Below are 16,686 nucleotides of genomic sequence, written 5' to 3' on the forward strand. Positions count from 1 at the left end.
AACAAAACTCCATGCGAAAACGTCAGCGTTCTCCCTTAGCAATGTAATCAAACCATCGCGTTCGTGCGCGGGTAGATCTGCCCCTACGAACGTGGTTTTGTGCTTCTCATCCCCAATCTGGACCTCGATCAGTTTCTCAGCCGTTGGGGGTTCAGCCGCGTCCTCTCCCATATATGATTCTGGAGGGAGAGGATTCTGTAATTTCTATTTTTGTTCGACTCGCAGGAACTGGTTCCCGCTAACTTCTGATTTCTTGTATTCATCCATAGCATTCTCATGACACTTGTGGGCGGCCATCTGGTCGCTTCTAACCTTCACAACTCCTTCAGGGGTAATAAACTTCAGGCATTGGTGATATGAGGATGTGACTCCACCGATCGCATGCACCCAGTCTCGTCCAACGATCGTACTATAGGGAGCTCGACAATCCATCAGCAAGAAACTGCCTAGAACGGACTTGTCAGCCACTGTTATTGTCATCTTTAGTTTCCCAATCGCCTTTGTTACTTCGCCGCTGAAGCCGATAATTGGATCGTCCTCCTCGATCAAGTCGTGTGACGAATTCATAGAGGAATAAGCTCCTGAAAAAAACACGCTCACTGAGCTGCCTGTATCCACTAGAATTCGATGTACAAGAAACATGCCAATCTAAGTTGTTATAATGATCAAGGTATTGAACGTGTGGAGCGAAGCGTGAAGCGTTTTTTATTTTTACGAAGCGATGCGCATGTTGAAGCGTGAAGCGTCGCTTCATGATTGATGTTTGAAGCGGAATTTTTCGTATAAATAGTAGTAGTTTGTTATTAATAATTTAATATTTAGGAAGAAATAATAATTGTATCAATTTAATATAAGTCTATTTAATTTCAAAAACAGTAGCGTGGCGCAGTGGTTCACTTTAGTTTAAGTCGGAGGTTCGAAACCCCCTACAAAAGACTTGACTAAGTAAAAAAGCGCATCAATTAAAGGAATCTTCCACTTCATGGTAGATTCGCTTCGGAGCGAATTTGAAAAATCTGAAGCAAAGCGTACGAAACGTAGCGTGAAGCGGCGCTTCATGGTAGATTCGCTTCATAACTATGCTTCAGAGCGAATTGGAAAAATCTAGAGCGAAGCGTACGAAGCGTAGCGTGAATCGGCGCTTTTAAAAACCATGATAACGATGGAATCATTGTGGGGTGCATATACACCTATCATGTCTGCTTCAGAGAACTCGATCTTTTTACATCCAAGCTCCAGGATTTCTGCTCCATTTCTACTGACAAAATCGATGTGATTTATCACGTACCATTCCTTTAATTGCCTGAGCTTTCTCCTGGTCTCATCTTCTGATTCCCGTCTGGTCATTGAGTGGATCCTGACATGATTGACATTAATCACATGTGTTGTGCCAAATTGTCCCGAACCTCTCCCAAAATCCTTTTTCAGGTACTCTTGTAGCTTTCCAACATCTATCATTAGCTGGACTTCGATCTGTAAGGAGCGAAAATTCTCCGTCTTGTGACCAATGTCTTTATGATAATTGCAGTATTTTGTTTTATCACGTTTATCACGTGTCTCCGATGACAAAGGTTGTGGGGGGCTCAAATCCTTGCTTATTTTCTCATACAACTCTGTAAGTCGTATGTTCAATGGTGTCAGCTTCATATCATGATATTTCTGATACCCAGTTTCCATTCGCTCCCCTTAATTTTTCTCTCGAGCTTCACCTTGATCGTTATGCTGTTCACTCGAACATTTCTTTGACTTGTCTTTCCCATCATTTGGATGATTGGATGATCTGTTAACTTCTCTTGTCTCTCGAGCTTTGGAATCATCCTCAACTCGAGCATATTCTTCTGCTCGATCATACAGTTCTTCCAAAGTATTTGATGGTATCTTGACCAAGGAACCTTACGCACCCCTTTGATCATACTGGTATGCCTGTTTGTAAGTCGCGATGACGACTTGATCGTTGGCACCATCCACATCGGCCACCTCTTGCTTGAAGCATCGAGTAAACTGTCTGATGTTTTCCTCCTTCCGAATTACTAGAAGGAACAATGTGTGGCATCCTTTCCGATCACGTCTGTTGTATTTGTAGTGAGAGCAGAATTTGTCAACCAGCTTATGATAAGTCCCGATCGACTGTGTCGGGAGCTGATTGAACCACGTTATTGCTCCACCATTCAGTGACTGTGGAAACATCTTGCACATCAAATCATCATTGTACTGCCACAGAGTCATGGCAGTTTCATAGTGTAAAACATGCTGATCTGGATCATCTGTTTTCTCATCGAATTCTGGCAGCTTGGGAACTTGAAAATTCATTGGTGGCCGGAATTCTCTGATATTCAGTTTGAAAGGAGCTCCCGCGGCTCGATGCAACCTATCTATCATTTCCTCTCTGGAGCGCTTTTTCGAAATTACTTTCTCGATCATCTTGCAAAGGCGAGCATCTGTAATTGCGCTTACGTCGCCATCAGAGGTATTGTCTTCCTGCTCGTAGTCCTGATCCTCTAGAATATCAACCTTATATCTCATTCATTTCCTTTGGGGTTCAGTGGGCCCTCTTCCAGCTCTGCCTTGCTCCAAACGAGCATAGTAATCGTGTGAATATTCTCTCTCATCGTGTCGATCTCGAACCTCATCTTCATCATTCCTGAGATGTTTTGAACCGGTGGTAGTTCTGGCCGTACTCTGCTGAGTTGTAGCTGGTCGGGTCCCTGTTCGTCGAGGTCGTACACGCCTTCGTTTAGGCAGATCTCCAGTGACCAACAGATTTTTATCTGGTCTATCAAGATCGATGACTTCTTTGTTTCGATACGCATCTCGAGGGATAACTCGACTTCCAAGACGCTCCCATACAGAACGACCCTTCTGGTTGTTCAGATTAACAGTCCTCGGTCGAGACTGGTTCTCACGTTTTAATCTCAGGAGATCGTTCTCTTTCTCCACCCCATTCAGTTGACGGCGCAATAGTTATTCTTATGTACTAGGAGTCGCAGTTCGTCCATCTCGCAGGTCATGTCGATCGTTATTTCTCCTTGATGAGCTGCCGAATACAGGCCCTTTATCTGCTCGAACTCGTGAGTTTTCTCCATCAGGTATGGAGTGAACATTCATTCCTTCGTCTTCGATCATCTGTCTTTTTTCGCTCCTCCGATTATTCAAATCTTGGGTTCTGTCACGAACACGACCTCGATCCTGACCACGATATGTGGTTCTGTCACGAACACGATCTAGACCCTGTCTGTTTCCAGTGGGTACTTCCAGTGCTGACTGAACCTCAATCTCGTGCCTTTCAGCTTCGTGTCTCCTGTGTTCTCAAGGATTGCTAGCAGAATCGACCCTTCGCGCAGTTTGTTTGACTACTGCCATAGCTCGATTTGGGAAAACACGATTATTTTTTCTCGATCCCCCTTGGTCGGCACCAATGTTTTTAAGGATAAATATTTTCACCTCCAAACACGAATCTAATGGTGATTAATTGATGATCGATCTGTTGCCTTCTTCTTCACGCGAACAGTGTTGGGGGAGGGGGTACCTGCAAAAAACCCTCCGATGCTTAAGTTAGCTTCAGTTTTTCACAGGAGTTTTAGTGGGGAAGCTTGCATACCTGTTAGGGTTGTGAACCCTTGTATTTATAAGTTGCGAATTTGGGTCTTACAATAATTTCGATGTAAGTATGAATCCTCTTCATCTGCCTTGCATGCCTCCCTGTATTAACCTGCCATGCATGCCTCCTAGCATTAATCTGCCTTGCATGCCTCCTGGCATTAATCTTCCTTGCATGCCTCCTGGCATTAATCCAGAATATTTCATTTACGAATTGTTCAACAAAACTTTCCAGAAATTTCCTCTAGGGTTATGGGATGAACAAAGGATGAGGCATTATTAGTCAAGCCCAAGCAAATGGGTGCAAAAGACAAAGCCCATACAATGGGGTGTAGACAACCAAAGGTGTAAAAAAAAGTGGGTGTAATCAGACGGGGTGTAAACATCCGCAGGCAAGACATACTTGGGATGAAACATCCCTAAGCCTCGGCTCAGCTTGACTCGGCTAGCGGCTAAGCTCAACTGGCTGACTCGGCTCAGCTGGGTGTAATCATCCTTCAATGCAAACAGAGTGGGGTGGAAATACCCGAGGAGTTCTAATTTGGTACGTCGCGACGCATGGAATCAAGACCAACTGTCGCCAGTCGGTAATGACGGCCGCCGGACTTGGTCGCCGGCAACTGCTGCTGCTAACTCGGTGACGGAATATTCCTTCCTGACGGAATATGTTGTTGCCGTTAGAAATTCGACGGAATATGCTGACGCCGCTATCTTTAACGGAATATTCTGACCGCGAGAGATATTTAGCCACGTCAGATGCTGACTGTACTTTTCTGCTGACGTGGCATTTTCTCAACTAACATGTTGCCGACATGACGCCTGACACGTTCACATAGTTGCTGGCGTGGCGCCTGACACGTTCGCATGGATGCTGACGTGGCACCTGACACGTTCCCATGGTTGCTGACGTGGCACACCGGTACGTAATCATCAACGATGACGTGGCGGTGAACCTATTGATGTGGCACCCACAAATTGACCCACTTTGCTGACGTGTATAAGTGATGAGGCAGTGGTGACGTGGCTCCTTCTTGCCTTTTCTTGGATATTTGCATTTGGGCTTCTGTGTATAGTGTTTGTGAGGCCTAGTTAGCCATACTTGGCTAACTAGATGAGCATATTAGGCCCAATGAACCATATTTAGCTAAAGAGAGGAGCTTTCTAGGCCTAAGTAAGCCCATTTTTTGTGTAAAAATAATAGGGTATAAACAACCACAAACACCTCTCAAAATCGCCAGAAGCGAAGCACAAAAGAAGAGGAAAGAAGAAAGAAAAAGAAGAAGAAAAATGAAGAGAAAGAAAAACGAGAGTTTATCTTCTAGATCTGGGGATAAGGCCGACCAAAAATACTGAGGCGCCCAACAACTTGGATAAGGGCTGCCAAGTTGGTTAAACTGCAAAATAACTATTTTATCCTTCAAACTAATCTGATGATTTCTTCTTCGTCTAATATCTGAATGATAAGTTCGAGTAGCCCATTTCGCATACCTTTTAGATATATATCTAGTGGTACTAGTTTCATATCTAAGTTGTTGTTAGATTAATTTATATTAATTAAAATTCATATTCGAGTAATCGAGTCACTGGCGGTCAAATCGTCTCTTGATCATCTATAGATCGACTCTTGATCATAATTAGACAGGTCAAATAGCGTTGACGAGCTTGAGGGTCCTTACATTCTCCTCACCTTATATATTTTTGTCCTCGAAAATCGAACCGGTCTTCTGGTCTTCAAAAACTTCCCACCTTATAGAGAAACATTATCTCTCGACTAAGTGCAAGTACTACTCATACTTACAAACGCGCGAAAATTAACTCATTTTAATGAGTTCAAAGCAACATGGAATGACACACAACCCTATATTTCTTTCTACAACTAATATTTGTGGTTCTAGGTTCAAAAAACTATATTCTATTTCATTAAATCACTGGTTCTAAGTACATTAGAAGATACTCTATAATAAAGTTTCTATATAATATTCAGGATTTATCAAATATACTAATCTCACTATTTTTCTAGTATTGGATTGTCTACGTGATCATAATCTTTAGGCTAATTACACTTTAATCTCTATCAATTACAATTGGCTTATCCTATAAATTTATTTTCCAATAAATAAGTATGTCTAAGTTCTTTGCGCTAATATTTATAGTCTAATATTTAGTAATAAGGTGTAGTTTCATGTTTGTTATATATTTATCCATATAACTAATTAAAATTGATTCCACTTCAATTTATAATATCTAATATTTTAACTTTACTGCTATACCATATATAAATTTTCTAGATATTATTTATTAAAAGTTTGCTATCAACTTAATTACTCATAATACTATTATCAACTGTTTTATTGTTCTCATCATTCCTACTACTATCGTTATTGGTTTGTTTATTGTCCAGTTGGTACACTAAGTCTTAATCTTTAAATATGATTCTACATTCACGTAAAGATTGATATAATTAATTTTTATTTATTCCTATTGTATCCGTATACTATCTCTTGTAAAACATTGGCGTTGGTAATTTAATATGATTTAAACTTGAGTCTAGATAAAATTTTAATATGTCCTAATAGTCTTTAAATTTTGGTATTAAGTATCTTATTCATAGGAAAATTTATTCTCCTTTAAGTCTAATTTTGTACTAAACATTCAAGTAGTATAAATATCACTTCATGTGTATATTTTAGTGATTTAGTGAATCATTTGTTGGACTAAAGATAATTTGGGTATAAGATCGTTAACAAGTTTAGTCTTTATTTTATGCAATATATGACCTCACGTTCTTAATCCTACATAATAAGTCTTATATTAACTATCTGGTTTAAACAAAAAACGTATAATTTTAATTTGTCATTAGTTAACTTTACAAAACTTAACCGTAGACAAGAACTAATAATCTTTCATAGCTATTTGATCCTAATCATTATTTAATCGCATATATTTGTTAATGAAATTTTAATTTAAGTTATGTTCATTATGATTGTTAGAGCACTTCTCGGTGGAACTCGCAAGTGTTGCTATCTCAAGCTTGTTTGTCAAGTTAGTTGCCAAAACTATAAGTCTTGATTTCTAGTCTACTTATAGTTATGTCTCGGATTAGGATAGAAAGTGTAGTTGAGCTTTGAACGTCATGGCGTTCATCGATTGAAGACGAAGAACCACTAAGGGGAGCTTGTGGAACTTCATCAACAAAAGGTATGTGGAGACTTGAACTCATCTATCACTCAAAAGTCTATCTACTCTATCTCCTATTTGAGACAAAATTCGTATAGCTATATAGACTTCGATTACGCACATTTGATATTTCGAGCTGAGTTTAACTCGCTTACATATTTCTCAAAATATGTGTTGGTAAGTTTTAGCTTTAACCAATTTCATCTTATATTCTTCATGAAAGTCAAAAGATGATCATGTGAAAATAGCCTAGTAACATCTTACATGATTTGTGTGAGACAGTCACTTGATGTAGACTCGGAATCTTTCGTATTGATCTATCGATCACTTGAAAATTGCTTTGATGCTAATAATTTGTGTGAGACAGCTATTGTCGTCTTCTAAGAATGTTTCAATGATTGAAATGGGAGTTTAGAACAATTAACTATGATTGGATATAGCACAGTATGTGTACTTGTATGATAACTGTTGCAATTTATTCCAAGTTCGGGAACCATAGTATGCATACCCGTATGCGTACTGGTTGGTTAGTTGAAAGTCCGGGAACTTAGTATGTATACCCGTATGCGTACCGGTGTAAGTTCAAGTCCAGGAAATCAACTGAGTTTGGAGGTATGCTTACCCGTTCGCATACTGGCGATCCCAAACTAAGTCCGGCCACTTAGGTATGCGTACCTGTTCGCATACTTGAGTAGGTTATGTTCTAAAATTGGTTTGTTCATGAACTAGTACATTTATATAATAAGGAATGCAATCTTTTGCAAATGGTGGCTATAATGTTCATGAATTGATTCGAGTGAATCAAAATCGATTTTGTTTCAATTGTGTCTTGTATACTTCTATGAGAATATAAACAATTGAATAACTCCAGAACTAGCTTCATTTGAGTCATTTGAACTAGATGAACAAGGTTGATATGAAAGTGTTCATATGGCTAACTTCGGTTAACTATTGTTGAGCCAACAAGGTACACACGTTTAGGTACGATTACCCATATCTAAATGAAGTCACTTTTCATTTGTGCGTAACAAGCTAAGTTCGATCTAACGGTTAAAAGATATTAGCTTGAGTTTAATCAGGTTTTCATCTAACGGTGAATATTGAATGCTTTATTACCAAGGTAACATTGATTGCAAACCCTGATTTGAAGACTATATAAGGGAGAACTCTAGCAACTGGGAAACCTAATCCCCACATCTCCTTCTGATACTAGTTGCGACTAGAGTCGATTCTCTTTTAACCTAGATTTTTTTAAAACCGTTATAGGTTAACGACTTAAAGACTTCATTGGGATTGTGAAGCCAGACCCAACTATTTTCTCTGTAATTGTGTGTTATGATCTTGTTGTATTCTATCGTATTGAGTACTATCTTTTCTAAGATTTGCTCGAGATTTAATCTCCGATAGGCAAGATAAAAAGTAGTCATAAACATTTTCGTCTCATCGTTTGTGATTCCACAATATCTTGTTTCGATACCATACGATTAAGATTATTGTGAGGTGATTGATATTACTAGGCTGTTCTTCGGGAATATAAGTCCAGTGTATCAATTGGTTCATGTTCACCTTGATTTATCAAAAGACGAAACAAAACTCATAGGTATTTCTGTGGGAGACATATTTATCTATTCAATAGACTTTTCTGTGTGAGACAGATTGATTTATCAAGCCTTCAACTTTGGGTCATAGCAACTCTTAGTTTTGGGTGAGATCATCTAAGTGAATCAAGTGCGTAGAGTCCTGCTGGGATTCAGAGGTGTAAGGAAGGCGACTACACCTTAATCAGTGTGAGATTGGTTAGGTCTCAACTACATTCCAGTCCGAAGTTAACTTGGAGTAGGCTAGTGTCTGTAGCGGCTTAATACATTGTGGTGTTCAAATCTGGACTAGGTCCTAGGGGTTTTCTGCATTTGCAGTTTCCTCGTTAACAAAATTTCTGGTGTGTGTGTTATTCTTTTCCGCATTATATTTTCTATATAATTAAAATATCACAAGTTGTGCATAGTTCAATCAATTATATAATCCAACCTTTGGTTGTTGATATAAATTGATTGACACTTGAACATTGGTCTTTGGTACCGTTCAAGTTGCTTCACATAATAATCAAGCTCGCGGATTTCTATCTGTTTGATTTTCTGATTACATTGTAAAATTGAGATACACCTCTTGGATATATTTCCACTTATTGAGTCTGAATGTCTAGTTGATTCTCTTGGAATTATATTGGAGTTTGTCCATACAGATTGCCTAAACAAAATATTGTGTGAGGTTGTTAGACCCCCGCTTTTTCAATTGGCATCAGGGCAGTAAAACACGTTTAAGACCTCATAAGTCTGTCTTTGTAGCGGTGTGACTCTATGGACGGAAACGCTATCTCAATAAATACACCACCAGATCCAGGGATTTCAGAATTCTCTTCCATGACTAATTTAATAAAATCTATAGAGAAAATTCTATATAAGCCTACACCAGGTTTAGAATCCCTTGAAGTGTTTTCAGGGCTTGAAAATAAACTTGAAAGCTTATCTCTTGATGTTGAGTTATACCTCCAGAAAGAACAAGAATATCTTGACAAGTTAAATCAAGTTATGATGAATAATATTCATGTTGAGGTTGCTCTTGATTTACTAATCAGTAAATGCAATACTCTTCCTTTGAGTAATCCAATTAGTTGTAGCAAACTAAACGTATTATAGGAGGAGTTTAAATTTCAGTCTTCCGATTGTACCACCTCAAAGCATGAATCAGTTCAGTGGTCAAACCTTGATGCACCTTCTCAAGATAATGATATTGCCCTCATTCATGAGAAAGTCAGTATGTCGCTTCTTATCAAAAGAGTTTCCCTTTGCAATACTGAACATTATCTGCAAAGACTGTTTTTTATAAGTTGTAAACGAAGAAATCAGGAACACAAATTGTCTTGTGCTTTTTTTATGTTCTTTGAAAAACTTGTAAAAACAGTTCCTTGAGTTTCTCTCTTTACTGTGAGATGTAAGAGTTGTTGAAAAGAAACTCTCTCTTGGTGTCATGGTGTGCAAGGTTTTGTTTTTGTGAATTACTTGGTAAAGAATTGTTAAGCTTTGCTCCAATCTTCTTTATAGCTTGTTTAATAACAGTTCATAAAACAAATGAACCCTTGCCACACACTACTGTTCAGGTACCCTGAACTCGTATCCTTTGTTTGAACCGCGTTCCAGAACGAACTTAACCGGTCCAGGTTCCACTGTTTGACACTTAAAAGAATTCTCTTTGTTCTCTTTGCCTCTTCTTCTTCACAGTTCGAGTGCGAAAAATAAACTCCAAAGTTTGTGTACCTTCGATCACCAAAACCTCAATTCTCAATCTTTTTGGGTGTTCTTGGTATCATTGGAATCACAACAAGAAACTACTCCACGGGTTGGTCCTTGTTTCTCTTTTCTTTGAAGTTCCGGAGTTTCACCGTTAACGTCTATTCGTGTACCAAGAGAAGTTTTTGTTCTTAAGGGTCAAGGACGATTTAATCATCGTTTCGGAGCGTTACCATTTCTAACAATTCGGGTATCCGAGTAAGTTCTTCTTCTTCCTCTGTGTTTCTCTTTTCAACAATGGAATATAAGAAGACGACTGGTCATGGTGGGAGCTCAAGTGGTCAAGTTGGTGATAATACTTATTATGATCCCAGTATTCGTGCTAGGTTTGTTAACCATGTTGCTCACGACCTCTATTTGGAGTATAAGAATAAACATCCTATTTTTGAAAGATACTATAATGCTTCTGAAATTGAGGTAGATAACCTGACTGATTTTTTCAAAAATCACACATGGGGTTTAATTCACAAACCAATGGGAACTGCTCGCATTGATATGACTGCACAATTTTATGCAAACATTCATGATCCAGACCCGGCCAAGTGCATGTTCAAGACTATTGTATGAGATAAAATTTCTCTGTGGATCGTCATGTTATTACATACCTGTTGAATTTGACTCATATTGGTATTGTATGATTCCCTTCTCCTGAGAAATAAAGGTTGACTCCAGATGTGATATCAAATCGTCTTCTTAATAGAGACGTTTCTCGGAGTGATGGCAAGATTGATGTTCACGGTGCTGAGTTGTTTCTCAAAGTTGCTGGAAAACTGTTTATGGCCAACATGATGCAATATTGACAAAATGTCATGGACCAGGTCTCTTGATGAATTGGTCTGTTATATTGTTGAAGGGAGAGACATTGATTTATGTGGACTTATTTTTAATCAAATGATAAGTGTGAAACAGACTTCGAAGAAAACTCCAGGATTCCTTGTCTCATTTCAAGGATTTGCAGTCATTTCGGCATCATCTCTTTTGGCTCCGATCTTGGAGGACCAAATGTCTTGAACATGACAAGCATCGAAAAGATGAAGCAATCTTCAACTAGAGCCTCAACAAGTACTTCAGCAACTGCAAACTCTGAACTTGGCCGTCTTCAGCATGAAGTTGGGTGCATGAGAGAGCAGTTGGATTATGCTGAAGCAGAACATCCAGATCTGATTGAAAAGTTTGATGAGATTGTTATTGCTTATTATGACATGATAGATTAATTTTGTTTGAACATTTTGGGGTGTAATAACTTTGATAATTCTGTGTTTGTTTTTGAAAAACTTCTAAACAAGTTACTTTCTTAAAGGGTTACCAATCTTTATTGTCGTTTGATAATCACTCAAATATTGTTGCAAAAATTGTTATGGGATATGTGTGTTTGCGTACGTGAACTTTGATTATCCCATATATGTCAAAAGTTAAGTCTATTATATGTCTTTATGCATATATTGATGGAAAATAGAATGAACTTTTGATGACAAAGATTAAGTCTATGATATAATTTTGCAAATATTTGTGAAAATAGAATGAATCTTTGTATATTCCGCAGTATTGATCTTTCTCTGATCTACTTCTATGTGAAAGTACTGTGCGGCTCTGCAAGTTGTCTTATGTTAAGCATTTCCGATTAAATTAATCACGAGTTCTCTTGTGATTAATTTAATTGAGTTTTCTGGATACAAATTCATGTTTCATGTAATTTTTTAATATCCAAATAAATCCTTCTTTTCTTATAAAAGTAAGGTCGCTCTTGTTGTTCATTCGGGAATGACATTTTATGGGGGAGAGTTCTTAATTGAACTTGTGCTTAATTGCCAAATCTTTGTGTGGAGTGCGGCTGTGGAATATTGTAGGAGTTTTCTTGTAGCTTCATAAACTCCTTGATGAATACACTAAGTTTCGACTATGTGAAATCATCGAAACAAAGTTGATATGTTCTATTTTAGTCATGAAGTATCACTATGAGAATTTCATTATGATCCCGCTAGTTTTCGTACCTTTGCCTATTTATATTAACAAAAAGAGGGAGAATTATTGTGTAGTTCACACTATAAATACATATGGTTTATGGATCATTATGCAACGACAAGTGGTTTTCATTGTGAGATGAAGTATTGACTAAGGGGAGTGATACATATCACCATAGTATTGTTTTCAAAGTTGTGATACAATTGGACTTTGATGTTGTGTAATAATACTATGACTCTATATAACAATGATTGAGAGCTACTAATTTCTCATTGTTATGGCTAAAGATCTTCAACAACTATGATGTTGAGTTGTACACGTTCAGAATCACTGGAGTACTTGGAAGTGACGAGGATTTCGAGTAATTTTGAAGAACCAAGGAAATCAAGCATTTGGATGAGAAGCTACAAAGTTTATTTATTTTGTAATCCATATGTATTGATAGTTTTGTCACTAAAATTGACAAAGGGGGAGATTGTTAGAGCACTGCTCGGTCGAACTCGCAAGAGTTGCTATCTCAAGCTTGTTTGTCAAGTTTAGTTTCCAAAACTATAAGTCTTTATTTCTAGTCAACTTATAGCTAAGTCTCGGATTAGGATACAAAGTGTAGTTGAGCTTTAAACTTCACGATGTTGATCGATTGAAGACGAAGAACTACTAAGGGGATCTTATGGAACTTCATCAACAAAAGATATGTGGAGACTTGAACTCATCTATCACTCAAAAGTCTATCGACTCTATCTTCTATTTGAGACAAAATTCGTATAGCTATATAGACTTCGATTACACACATTTGACATTTCGAGCTGAGTTTAACTCGCTTATATATTTCTCAAAATATGTGTTAGTAAGCTTTTGCTTTAACCAAGTTCGTCTTATATTCTTGACGAAAGTCAAAAGATGATCATGTGAAAATCTCCTGGTAACATCTTACATGATTTGTGTGAGACAGTCATTTGATATAGACTCGGAATGTTTCGTATTGATTTATCGATCACTTGAAAATTGCTTTGAAGCTAATAATTTGTGTGAGACAACTATTGTCGTCTTCTAAGAATGTTTCAATGATTGAAATGGGACTTTTAAAACAATTGACCATGATCGGATTTAACACAGTATGCGTACTTGTATGCTAACTTTTACAAGTTATTCCAAGTCCGGGAACCATAGTATGCATACCCCTATGCGTACTGGTTGGTTAGTTGAAAGTTCGGGAACTTAGTATGCATACCCGTATGTGTACTGGCGAAGTTCAAGTCCGGGAAATCAACCGAGTTTGGAGGTATCCGTACCCGTTCACATACAGGTGAACCCAAACCAAGTCCGGCCACTTAGGTATGCGTACCCGTTCGCATACTTGAGTAGGTTATGTTCTAAAATCGGTTTTTTCATGAACTAATACATTTATATAATAAGGAATGCAATCTTTTTCAAACTGTGGCTATAATGTTCATGAATTGATTCTAGTGAATCAAAATTGATTTTACTTCAATTGTATCTTCTATACTTCTATGAGAATATAAACAATTGAACAACTCTAGAACCACTTTCATTTGAGTCATTTGAACTAGTTGTGTTAAGATGAACAAGGTTGATATGAAAGTGTTCATATGGTTAACTTAGGTTAACTATTGTTGAGCCAACAAGGCGCACACGTTTAGGTACGGTTACTTATATCTAAATGCATGAAGTCACTTTTCATTTGTGTGTAACAAGATAAATTCGATCTAATTTGAAAGATATTATCTTGAGTCTAATCAGGTTTTCATCTAACGCTGAATATTGAATGCTTTATTACCAAAGTAACATTGATTGCAAATACTGATTTGAAGACTATATAAGGGAGAACTATAGCAACTGGGAAACTTAATCCCCACATCTCTTTCTGATACTAGTTGCGACTAGAGTCGATTCTCTTTTAACCTAGGTTTTTTAAAACCATTATAAGTTAACGACTTAAAGACTTCATTGGGATTGTGAAGCCAGACCCAACTATGTTCTCTGTAGTTGTGTGTTATGATCTTGTTGTATTCTATCGTATTGAGTACTATCTTCTCTAAGATTTGCTCGGGATTTAATCTCCGATAGGCAAGATAAAAAGTAGTCATAAACATCTTCGTCTCATCGTTTGTGATTCCACAATATCTTGTTTCGATACCATACGATTAAGATTATCGTGAGGTTATTGATATTACTAGGCTGTTCTTCAGGAATATAAGTCTGGTGTATTAATTGGTTCCTGTTCACCTTGATCTATTAAAAGACGGAAAAAAAACTCATAGGTATTTCTGTGTGAGACAGATTTATCTATTCAATAGACTTTTCTGTGTGAGACAGATTGATTTATCAAGCCTTCAACTTTGGGTCAAAGCAACTCTTAGTTTTGGGTGAGATCAGCTAAGGGAATCAAGTGCGTAGAGTCCTACTGGGATTCATAGGCGTAAGGAACGCGACTACACCTTAATTAGTGTGAGATTGGTTAGGTCTCAACTACATTCCAGTCCGAAGTTAACTTGGAGTAGGCTAGTGTCTGTAGCGGCTTAATACAGTGTAGTGTTCAAATCTGGAGTTCTGCATTTGCAGTTTCCTCGTTAACAAAATTTCTGGTATGTGTGTTATTTTTTTCCGCATTATATTTTCTATATAATTAAAATATCACAAGTTGTGCGTAGTTCAATCAATTAGATAATCCAACCTTTGGTTGTTGATATAAATTGATTGACACTTGAACATTGGTCTTTGGTACCGTTCAAGTTGTTTCACATAATAATCAGGCTCGCGGATTTCTATCTGTTTGATTTTCTGATTACATTGTAAAATTGAGATACACCTCTTGGATATATTTCCATTGATTGAGTCTGAATGTTTAGTTGATTCTCTTGGAATTATATTGGAGTTTGTCCATACAGATTGCCTAAACGAAATATTGTGTGAGGTTGTTAGACCCCCGCTTTTTCAATTGGCATCAGGGCAGGAAAACATGTTTAAGACCTCATAAGTCTGTCTTTGTAGCGATCTGACTCTATGGACGGAAACACTATCTCAATGAATACACCACCAGATCCAGGGATTTCAGAATTCTCTCCATGACTGATTTAATAAAATTTATAGAGAAAATTCTATATAAGCCTACACTAGGTTTAGAATCCCTTGAAGTATTTTCAGGGCTTTAAAAGAAACTTGAAAGCTTATCTCTTGATGTTGAGTTATACCTCCAGAAAGAACAAGAATATCTTGACAAGTTAAATCAAGTTATGATGAATAATATTCATGTTGAGGTTGATCTTGATTTACTAATCGGTAAATTCAATACTCTTCCTTTGGGTAATCCAACTAGTTGCAGCAAACTAAACGTATTATAGGAGGAGTTTAAATTTCAGTCTTTTGATTGTACCACCTCAAAGCATGAATCAGTTCAGTGGTAAAACCCTGATGCACCTTCTCAAGATAATGATATTGCCCTCATTCATGAGAAAGTCAGTATGTCTCTTCTTATCAAAAGAGTTTCCCTTTGCAATACTGAACATTATCTGCAAAGACTGTTTTTTATAAGCTGTAAACGAAGAAATCAGGAACACAAATTGTCTTGTGCTTTTTTTTATGTTCTTTGAAAAACTTGTAAAAACAGTTCCTTGAGTTTCTCTCTTTACTGTGAGATGTAAGAGTTGTTGGAAAGAAACTCTCTCTTGGTGTCATGGTGTGCAAGATTTTGTTTTTGTGAATTACTTGGTAAAGAATTGTTGAGCTTTGCTCCAATCTTCTTTATAGCTTGTTTAATAACAGTTCATAAAACAAATGAACCCTTGCCACACACTACTGTTCAGGTACCCTGAACTCGTATCCTTTGTTTTCACCGCGTTCTAGAACGAACTTAACCGGTCCAGGTTCCACTGTTTGACACTTAAAAAGAGAACGAATTCTCTTTGTTCTCTTTGCCTCTTCTTCTTCACAACTCGAGTGCGAAAAATAAACTCCAAAGTTTGTGTACCTTCGATCACCAAAACCTCAATTCTCAATCTTTTTGGGTGTTCTTGGTATCATTGGAATCACAACAAGAAACTACTCCACTGGTTGGTCCTTGTTTCTCTTTTCTTTGAAGTTCCGGAGTTTCACCGTTAACGTCTATTCGTGTACCAAGAGAAGTTTTTGTTCTTAAGGGTCAAGGACGATTTAATCATCGTTTCGGAGCGTTACCATTTCTAACAATTCGGGTATCCGAGTAAGTTCTTCTTCTTCCTCTGTGTTTCTCTTTTCAACAATGGAATATAAGAAGAAGACTGGTCATGGCGGGAGCTCAAGTGGTCAAGTTGGTGATAATACCTATTATGATCCCAGTATTCGTGCTAGGTTTGTTAACCATGCTGCTCGCGACCTCTATTTGGAGTATAAGAATAAACATCCGATTTTTGAAAGATACTATAATGCTTCTGAAATTGAGGTAGATAACCTGACTGATTTTTTCAAAAATCACACATGGGGTTTAATTCACAAACCAATGGGAACTGCTCGCATTGATATGACTGCACAATTTTATGCAAACATTCATGATCCAGACCCGGCCAAGTGCATGTTCAAGACTATTGTATGAGATAAAATTTTCTCT

At 37.5% G+C, this 16,686-nt stretch overlaps 1 protein-coding gene across 1 annotated transcript; it reads right to left on the reverse strand.

The window, feature by feature from the left end:
• Positions 1 to 204: 204 nt before the first annotated feature.
• On the reverse strand, positions 205 to 1,677 carry LOC113294943. The gene is made up of 2 exons (XM_026543310.1): positions 1,191 to 1,677; positions 205 to 581 (listed from the first exon to the last, which is right to left on the reverse strand). The coding sequence occupies exons 1-2, from the start codon at positions 1,675 to 1,677 to the stop codon at positions 205 to 207; spliced, it is 864 nt and encodes a 287-aa protein (XP_026399095.1).
• Positions 1,678 to 16,686: the final 15,009 nt, after the last annotated feature.

This window comes from Papaver somniferum, chromosome 7 (assembly GCF_003573695.1).
Source record: "Papaver somniferum cultivar HN1 chromosome 7, ASM357369v1, whole genome shotgun sequence".
Classification (NCBI taxonomy): Eukaryota; Viridiplantae; Streptophyta; class Magnoliopsida; order Ranunculales; family Papaveraceae; genus Papaver; species Papaver somniferum.

Coding starts and splice junctions, on each gene's coding strand:
- LOC113294943 (XM_026543310.1), bottom strand. CDS start 1,677: ATGGAAACTGGGTATCAGAAATATCATGATATGAAGCTGACACCATTG. Junction 582..1,190: donor CTCTGAAGCAGACATGATAG/GTGTATATGCAC, acceptor TGTTTTTTTCAG/GAGCTTATTCCTCTATGAAT.